General features: G+C 35.5%; 2 protein-coding genes across 2 annotated transcripts; one reads left to right on the forward strand and one right to left on the reverse strand.

The window, feature by feature from the left end:
• Positions 1–224: 224 nt before the first annotated feature.
• LOC110802630 (rho GTPase-activating protein 5) lies at positions 225–6,607 on the reverse strand. The gene is made up of 5 exons (XM_022008070.2): positions 5,712–6,607; positions 1,728–1,848; positions 1,507–1,626; positions 1,180–1,410; positions 225–1,045 (listed from the first exon to the last, which is right to left on the reverse strand). Exons 1-5 carry the CDS (start codon positions 6,152–6,154, stop codon positions 506–508), a joined length of 1,455 nt encoding a protein of 484 aa, XP_021863762.2. The 5' UTR covers positions 6,155–6,607; the 3' UTR covers positions 225–505.
• LOC110802631 (uncharacterized) lies at positions 2,979–4,109 on the forward strand. Its single transcript, XM_056843502.1, has 3 exons — positions 2,979–3,113; positions 3,269–3,669; positions 3,768–4,109. Exons 2-3 carry the CDS (start codon positions 3,286–3,288, stop codon positions 3,807–3,809), a joined length of 426 nt encoding a protein of 141 aa, XP_056699480.1. The 5' UTR covers positions 2,979–3,113; positions 3,269–3,285; the 3' UTR covers positions 3,810–4,109.
• Positions 6,608–9,870: the final 3,263 nt, after the last annotated feature.

The following is a 9,870-nucleotide window of genomic DNA, read 5'->3' on the forward strand; positions in this document are numbered from 1 at the left end:
CTTGGGGAGCAATCGTCACTGAGAACCTTGTACCGATGTTGGCGAAATACGCTTCTAGGGCAGGCGTAAAACCCGTCACAGCTTTTGAGATCATTTATTGAGTATTGTATTCTTCCCTATAATTTTATTGTTAATTTTCATGGTTACAACGTATTATTTCCGACACAAACTTAAGGTTTTAACATCATAGATTCATTGCTTGACAAATTGCTAACTATACAATGTTATTAGGAAATTTACGACTTGATTCATACAAAAATCCAAAGCCTACATATAACTGTTAGCTCTTCTGGGGTTACAAGGAAATATCCCAAAAAACTTCAGAACAGATAAACAGAAAATCACCAATCATACAGCATATAAAATCATCCAGAAAAAGCCGTAATAGATACTAAATACATTATTCCAAAGTGAAACTACAATTTCAACTTTGGATCACCAGCCACAAAAGATGCAGATAATACAAACATAGATTTATAATGGAACGAATTAAGCACAACAAGATTTACCGCCAAGCTTCAATTCTTTCATTCCTTGGTTTAACACTGGTAACAAGGATAGATCCCTTAGTTTTCTCTCCCGACTTAGGGGCTACCTGAACAAGAAGTTTTTCATTATTCTTTCTAGGTCCCTTTTTAGTTGTAGAAGTCTGTCCATTTCTACTATTCTTCTGTTTGATACACGGCTTGGTTTTGCTGTCTTCAGGTGTTGATTCCTCATCTCTATGATTGCTGAGTAAGGACTGATATTCTCCAGGAATGATATTGATGTTTTCAGTCGAGGTGGCTGGCTGATCAGCTGCAGTAGTGTTCATGGCTTTAGAAGTTTGGTTTTCTATAACATCTGGCTCGCTTTCACTATTCACCTCGTGAATGGTTTGCAAGGGGGTGTGACAACCATTGTCACCTGAAGGATCCCTACCGTAAGAATCAAGAGCTGAATCTAACACCGAATCCTCTCTTTCTTTTAATGTTCTTTCGATGAGTGTCTTCAGGAAATTCATCACTTGCACTGCATGCATCAAAGCTGTCAAAGGGTCTGCCATCTGCATATATAACAAGAGCCATTGATTAACAAAGCAGAAACTTTTACAATACATTATCAGATTTATCACCACCAAGAATCATATATTCATATGTATCTGCAATGGACATTACAACCAACTTCTTTTTTACTCACATGAGTCATGTTTGGAGCAAACACCATAGCAACATTGCGCGCATTCATCTTGTTCATATGTTCAAACTGTGCAACATCAGCCATCAGATTAACAGCCCAATCCAGAAGAGCAGCTTCTGTTGGAGGAAGAAGCCTTGCAAGCTGAAAGCACTCCTCTTCTGTCTGAGATTCCATAACTTGCTCCGCGGAAAGACAGTCCAAAATACCAGTTGGAAGTTCTCTGAACCAAGCCTAAGAATTAAGCACAACTAAACTGATTAGACTCCTTTTTTATTGCAAGACATATCTATTACGAAACTATTCCTCTGCTTGTAATCTTCAGATTACCTTTATTAGACCTGCCAAGCAATGAACATCGACATCATCTGGAATTAGTCCTCGGTTTAGTTGATCTCTTACAATATCTTCTTGCCCATTATCAGGATTGATTCTGAAAATTCCTTCCGCCTAAAAACATTCATTTTAACTTTAATTATTCACCAGCCAAGGAACAAAGCTAGATCAACAGTTGGTAAAGGGATTGAATAAGACATATATAGAAGGCTTACTTTGAGACCTCCTAAACCATACAACCGATGTTGCATTAGCAAGAGTATTGTAGGCACGCTATTTCCTCTGGTGTCAAAGGAAAGTTGCATAGAATTGGTTGACACTCCAAACACTGTAGTACTATAATGAAAAGAATAGCAACCAACTGAATTAGCAAACCTAGATCCTTAACAATCTTAATAAACATATTGAATGTTCAAAACATCATAACTCCACATACAGATGAAAGCCACTAATCGAGAATAGAATTCTATTAGGATAATAATTGTACAATTCTAGTCACATTAGGTTTCCTAATATAATTAGGACTATTGTAACACTATATATGATCAATGGAATACATTCCAATTCTTGGATTTTTCACAAATCTAAAATGGTATAATAAGTTGTAGATCTAGTTTCCACAAAATATTTGAAACGTTTTTACAAAGAATATTGTACGAATTTTTAGTTGATCTTGTTATAGATTCGCCCTCTACAATGCTTCCGCAAAATACATTTGTGCCATTACATCTCAATTACCAAAGTTTGTCTTACTTTTTCTTTTGTCTTTGGTATTTCTTTAGTTAATTGATTCAATTAATATCTTGTTTTTTATTCCATTAAGGGGAATGATGATGAATACCCAACCATTAATGATGGTGAGAATTCACCTAATAATCCACCTATATGCAACGATTTTCATCCCGCATATGCTGTAAGAGTACGTACCAGGTTTAATTGGATCAACTTTAAGCAAATATTAGCCATAATTTACATCTTTTTGTATACACCTTAAAAATATGAGACACTACACCGACTAGTTGACTACTAATCGACATATCCACATTCAATAATTGTTCTTGAGGTCCATCTTTTTCAATTACTGATTCGAAATTTTGAATTACTATTCCAAATATATTATTGTAGGAAAATATATATTGGACGACAGAAAAAATTACTTGTACCCCAGAAAATCAGCATGGAGGTCCCTAATTGGAGACTATAAGAACCATGTTTACCTCTTTATCCCCTAAATCTAACTTTATAGATTGAAGATGGTCCCAACTTCCAAGACTAAAAACAAACATAGTAGGAGTAAAATATATTTTTAGGGACTCATCTTTCTTTATTTTCATCATTTGGGGACTCACCTTTTATTTTTCATCATTTGGGGATCGACGGTGGAAAAGTGGTTATTTTCCGGTGAGTTTGACTTTGCTAATATTAGCGTGTACATTAAAACAAGCAAGTAAAATTAAAATTCATTAAACAAAGCTATTTTTTTTTTTAAAAGGAGATAGAAAATACAAGTTAGAACAGACTCCTGACTCTTGGACGACCCTAAGAGAAATTCATGAATTATCTCCATTCTCTTTCAAAGAACATACGCTAATCTCAGCCAGGTATTACATCTAATTCACGTTCTTTCTTTGCAATTTTGACATTTAGCGTCATTAGACAACAATTTGTATATGTAATTGGTTAGGGTTTAGGGCTTTAAGTAAAATTTTCAATTTTTTGAAGGAAATTCGACCAAATTTGTGTGATTACATAACAGGTACTTAGGTTGTTGCAATGGAACCAAAACCATGCATTGTTGTTCATCACGGTGGATGTTGGAAATCAGTTCATGGCGGTATGGGATACGAGGGTGGGTCTACCACAATATTCAATGATTTGGCCGAGGATTTAGATGCATCATATCTTAGAAAATTAGTATCAAATTTGGGGTACACTAATCTAAGTAAGTTGCATTATTTGGATCCTAGGAAATCTATTGTTGATGGTATTAGGTTCCTTGGATATGATTATGGGGGAGAACAAACTTTGCGGTCAACGACAATAATGAATGACAATGCTCAATTACCATCACAATCAACACAAAATAGTGTTACTTCCTCTAATCATAGCTTTATTGCTCCAAACGGAAGAAATTATATATACTCTAAGGCATTACAGGTATTTTTTTTTTCCTTAAAGCCTCCATGTTGAACTCATTCTTTTTACAATAAAATCAAGTAAACTTACCAACTAATAAGCCATAATCTTGTTGCAAGGATTTGGCTAACAAAAATAGAGGCCACTACAACCGAGATTGATCAGAAGGTGCAAAAGATTTTAAAGTCCAGGTAAATTCATTTCTCTACTTATAAGCTAGACAATACTACTTTGCTAAATGTGTAAAATGACTCATCACTTTGGAGCTGGGATTACCTGATATGGGATTACTAGAGCAGCATCTATATGGCTTCTGTTATCTTGTCTCGTTTTTTTTTTTTTTTAATTTTAAAAAAAAAGTAGCCTATGTAAATGCATTCACAAGGTGCTCAAACTCTCAAATTACCTTGTTGTCTAATGCTTCGATCTTTTTTTTTGGTATAGTACTATGTGTCTATGCCTTCTCATGGAGCTGATTATTTCTCTTTTTTATCTTGAATATTAGAGGTTCAGATGCTATATATTGTCATTAATATTTCGTTCCAATATTTCTTTAATTACATTCAATATAATCATTGTCACTTAACTAGCTACAAAATCTTCATGATCTTCCGGTACATGCATGCTGCATTTCACATGCAATATCTTCCCAACAAGCTAGCTGATTCTAATCGAGAATGTCAAAGTTTTTGAGTGAAATTTTGTAATCTTACGACCTATGGTAGTTCTATATACTTAAGTTAATTAGTTATATAGTATGGAGTACTAAATAGCATTAAACAATTTATGAAAGACAAGTATTTACCCATGAAACTAGTTGCAATTTTTTGGGGCTATTTTGTGGTTACTAATTTCAGTGGTCATATTATGACCGGAATTTGCAGTACAGTTTAATCTTCATAAAAATTGTATTTTGTTTTTATTTTTTATTTTTTAATTAAATATTGTATTTATTTTATTAAAAAAAAACTAAGCTTGCCGGAATATTATTTCTCCGGCCACCGTCGATCCCCAAATGATGAAGGATATAAGGTGAGTCCCCAAATGATGAAAGTTATGAAAGGTAAGTTCCCAAAAGTATATTTTACTCAACATAGTAGCCCAAATTATAGTCTAGAATATGGTGATTAGCAGTTAACAAAAGCCAAAAAGAAAAGGGGATTTATAAAGTTGTACTTCAATAATACGAAGTAAGATTTAAAAAGACAAACCAATTGTTAGATTCATTTGTCATATTAACAGCTGAATTGACACAATAACGAGAACCCAAAAAGAATGTAACAATTCATATATGTGTGTCGGACCGACTAGAAGAAATTTGTTACGAGTACCACAGTTGTACCACCTAAAATTTCTATGTGTTTTGCCACAACCACACGACCCCTTTGGATATGATAATTCATATTTCATAGTACATATGTGTCGGACTCGATTACAACTTACAACAAGTTATCAGCTAGGCTAAATTGAATTACTCTATACCGGTTAAGATGAACAGACAACCTTAAGTATAATAATGTACGTAATAAACATGAAATTGAGAGAGTGATGGATATCTCAGTTGGTTAGAGCTTCCATCCCGATTTCAGGTAATCCTGAGATCGATTTTCATCCCGGAGAATTTTTTCTCATCGACATACTTAGAATTTTCAAATTCAAACCTAAGAAATAAAAGGTGTAAATTAAAAAATCAAAAGTGCATAGAAACTCTAAACCTCCTAACTTTTTAGAACAAATGGAAATCAAAGAACATTCTCCAACATTTCATGGAGAAAGTAAATTACTTTAAAATAAATTTATATCTAAATTAATTGTCAATTTTTTTTTTAAAAAAAAAACTCTAATATTTACTTAAATCAAATAACAAACCCAGGCAAAAACCAGAAAATAAACATAAATGAAGATATTTATCAAAAATTACTACCTCTTGTCAGATTTAGTAATCACATAGCTAATTCAAACTACCGAGGTACACTATGAATACTACTATTAATAATTCAAACAACGAAGATATTTTCAAACACGATAATTAATTGGGAACAAAGAGAGTACGTGGTGATTACCTAGCACTAGGAGCTCTTCTAGGGACTTCTGGCTCAAACTCAACAGGAAGACCAAGGAAGCCATTAAAGCGATCAAATGTGACATGAGCAACATGCCTCACATTCGTAGGCAACCCAATTTCCATCCCACCACCACCACCTAAAGAAGACGACGAAAACCCTGATCTAATATCACAAGAAGAACACCCAAAAACAGATCTCCTAAATGCAGTAAAAAATAATCCAACAAATTTTAACTGAATATCTCTTTCTTCTTCCTCAACTTCCCTCCTCCTTTTTCTCTCTCCTCCACCCACCTCTTCTTCCTCAGAACAACAAGTAGTCGTCGTATTATTATTATGATTTTCATCATCATGAATTTGTTGGTACAAACCATCATTTCTTGTGGGGCTACCATTTTCTATTGAACTTATGCTTGAAGATTGTACAACTTGTATACTCATTTCGCAATTAAATAAGTGATTCTTTTTGGAAAATAATCAATACCCACTATTTGTTTTTGTGATTAAACTTTCCTTCTTTAGGAATTTCAGTGCAAACAAAGGAAGATATATTGTGGAATTTTAAATTTTTTGGGTGAAATTTTAAGTATTTAGTGGGGGAAATTTGATGAAGAAGTGGAGTTGGATTGAAGAAAGGGATATGGTTATGCGTATGGAAGGTGGGACTAAAGTATCATCACTAATTTTTATTTTAACTTTTTTTTAAAAAAAATTTGATTTTCTCACACATTTACAAGTGTTTTGAGTTTTGAAGAAGTAAAGGAGAGAATATGCAGTTTTGAAGGAGAGAGAAAATGAGGAATTTATTGCAAGAACTAGAGAGAGAGAGAGAGGGGGGAGAGTGGTGTTTGTTTGTGCGGGAAGACAACACTTGGGAGTGTTGGAATAGATGAGTAGAGTAATAATGATAAGATATGAGTAATTAATATATTGAGGGGTTATCTTTAATTTTGTCTACATGGTCTTTATATAGGATTGCATGATTTGGTTAAGGATTTTTTTTTTTCACTACGTATATAAAAAAGTTGTAATAAGCAGATAATTCAATTTACTTTGTACAATAAGTTTATAATATTTGCAAAATAGACTTAGTGTATCGGTCATAGTATTTTGACATTGGATCGTGCGATATTCTCGTCTATTTGACAACAAGGGTGCAAGCCTTGTGTAGAATGACTGTTTGGGAATTGTAGGGCACGAGCGAGCATTTGATTCATAACGAACACTCTTGTCCATTGGCGACAAGAGTAGGGGCTGAGGATCGAATAAGGTGCTTGTATGCACACAGTAGGTTCACAAGTGGTGTTGTGAATTAGAAGTGTTCAAACGAATTATGTGATAACAACCATTAACAATTACGAAAATCAATTAAGTATGCAAACTAATCGTGAAATCGGAAACAAGCAAATTTGTCGTGGCAAACCCGAGCATGGGAGAAAAACGCACAAATTCACTAGAAATTATGATGAAGATTTACAAAAAGATTATCAACCTAAGCAAGTCTCGCCTCACAATACTCCCTCACTTAAACTTTAAGTGTATGAGCTTTCAATGAGAAGTTTCTCTCTCTTAAATCTATCACGCTCATTCAAAATACGATATAAAATGAGTATATATAGTTTTAGGGTAAATGTTACAATCCAATGGTCATAAACCATCCACGTCGCTCAAAAACGACCTAGGAACAAAAATATAGATTAAGCCGCGAAGAACCCGCACCCGCGGGTTGGGGTGTGGGTTTTGCCGAGTTGAAACTATTAGGGTGCGAGATCCGCGGGCTTTGGCACGGCTTCAAGAAAGCTCCTCCAGGTTCCTCTCTCACTCTTAGTCTCTCTTATGAGTTCAATTTGTTTACCTTGAACCCACCTCCACACACATCAAACCCCAACAATCTGCCACCTGGAGATCGAGTTCAAGTGTGAGACAACACACTCCAATATAACTCATATCGACCTCCATTGATCAGCACAACAAAGAGCTCTTTTCCTCTCTACCAAAGAAATACACAACCACTTTAGTTTCTTTCCACCAAAGAAGAAAACAACATCTTCCTATACACCAAGCTAGCAAAAAACAAAAACCACCTCCTAAACACCAAGGAGACCACAAAAATAAACCAACACTTCCCCTCATCTAAGTAAGCATCACCCGTACCTCCTCTCAAGTCCAACCAATGACTATGCACTTCCTAATCAACGAGGAAGTAAAACCGAGGCCTCAACCAACCTCCAATCATTAACATATCATAAACCAAGGGCCTTTACCTTTGTTCTCCGAGCACTCATACCATGCTCCTACCCGAATTTGACACCCTTTGTGATACACCACAAGCCTTTGGCATTTCCACTTGTTTTCCGGACACCCCTACAATGCTCCCACCCATACAAGTCGCCTCTAGGTTTTCTTTCACACACAACTTCCTTGGGTGCCTTCATTTTATTAACACTCACACAATCCATGTGAGCCTTTTCTTCCTTCACTTGGATCGTTTCTACAAACGACTCCTTCTTTGAAGTACAATATCTCATTTCGGCCACCCTACTTGCATTTCCGATGGTGTACAACATTCCACTCAGTAAGCGATGAGCTACATCTCTAGCTCCCTTTGCAATCTTCCAAGAACCACCATCTAACACAACTTTGTAGCCCTCCTTGCCAAGTTGACTAACAAATATCAAATTATTTTTCAACTTTCGGATGTACTTTACATATTTCAACTCTAACATGCTATCATTCCTGGGCATCACAATCTAATTACCACTTCCCATGAATTCAACATGTTCACCGTTGGCAAGGTAAACACTCCCAAGCTTTTCGTGTGGTGGAATGAACCAATGACCCGGAATCAAGGACCCAAGTCTCCATGGAAAAATCTGAGCTTACACACAAAGCATCATCAAACTCCGTTGCCGAATTTTCCGAAGACTCTTCATAACTCTCTTAATCCTTACCTTTACCCTTCTTCTTTCTCGGGAAATTCATTCTCACATGCCCCTTCTCACCGCATCCCCAACACAAAATGATAGCACCATTCTATTTTTCCTGGCCCTCTACTCTTCGATCTCCCATGATGACTAGCACTCATCAAGCGCGTTGGCTTCACCGGATGATTCATCTGAATCCTTTTCCCGAGTGATCTCACTCAAGATCAAATCCCTCACATCATCATTCTTTAGCTTCTCCTTCCCCGAGGAGATGCTAATGGAAGTCACCGCTGTTTCCCATGACGTAGGCAATGAAGACAACAAGATTAATGACCTAACCTCATTATCGAACTTAATATCCACCAAAGACAATTGTGTCAATATCGAATTAAACACATTTAAGTGTTCCGCGACGGAGCAACCATCACCCATTTTCAAATCAAACAACCAATGCATAAAAAAAACTTTATTCACCGTCGAGGGCTTTTCGTACAACCTTGATAGGGTTTTAATCAAACCCTCCATTGTTTCCTCATCCTTGATGTTTTAGGCAATATTCATAGACAATGTCAATCGCACAACTCCTATCACTTTCCTATCCAATATTTTCTAATTTCCCTTCGACATGCTTGTCGGTTCTTTTCCGCAAGAGGTTGATAGAGATCCTTTTGATGCAAATAATCATAAATTTGCATTTTCCAAAAGCCAAAATCTTTTCCATAAAACTTCTCTATTCGTAGTCTATCTTCCGTTGTTAATTTCTACACAAAACGTAAGCCCTTTATGTTTCAATCACACCCAACTGAAACCCTGAAAAATGAACTCACAAATTTTAATTTGAACACCAAAAAATTTCAACCACAAACAAAAAGTTTTACCAACAAATCTAATTCAACTTTTCCCAAGGAATAAAACCAAGGCTCTTGATACTAATTGTTGTAAATTAGAAGTGTTTATAATAATTTGTGATAACAACCATTAACAATCACGAAGATCAATTAAGCAAGCAAACAAAGCATGAAAACAAAAATAAGGAAATTTACCGTGGGAAACCAGCGCACCGGGAGAAAAACCCACCAATCCACTACAAATTTTGATGAAAATTTACAAAGAGATTATCAAGCTAAGCAAGCTTCAACTCACAACACTCGCTCACTTAAACCTTAAGTGTATGAGATTTCAATGAGGAGTTTCTCTCTCTTAAATCTACCACACTATTTCAAAATAAGATAT

Source organism: Spinacia oleracea, chromosome 4, assembly GCF_020520425.1.
Source record: "Spinacia oleracea cultivar Varoflay chromosome 4, BTI_SOV_V1, whole genome shotgun sequence".
In the NCBI taxonomy this organism is placed as follows: domain Eukaryota; kingdom Viridiplantae; phylum Streptophyta; class Magnoliopsida; order Caryophyllales; family Amaranthaceae; genus Spinacia; species Spinacia oleracea.

Coding starts and splice junctions, on each gene's coding strand:
- LOC110802630 (XM_022008070.2), bottom strand. CDS start 6,154: ATGAGTATACAAGTTGTACAATCTTCAAGCATAAGTTCAATAGAAAAT. Junction 1,849..5,711: donor AGAAGAGCTCCTAGTGCTAG/GTAATCACCACG, acceptor TTTTCATTATAG/TACTACAGTGTTTGGAGTGT. Junction 1,411..1,506: donor GCTTGGCAGGTCTAATAAAG/GTAATCTGAAGA, acceptor CTTAATTCTTAG/GCTTGGTTCAGAGAACTTCC.
- LOC110802631 (XM_056843502.1), top strand. CDS start 3,286: ATGGAACCAAAACCATGCATTGTTGTTCATCACGGTGGATGTTGGAAA. Junction 3,670..3,767: donor TATACTCTAAGGCATTACAG/GTATTTTTTTTT, acceptor TCTTGTTGCAAG/GATTTGGCTAACAAAAATAG.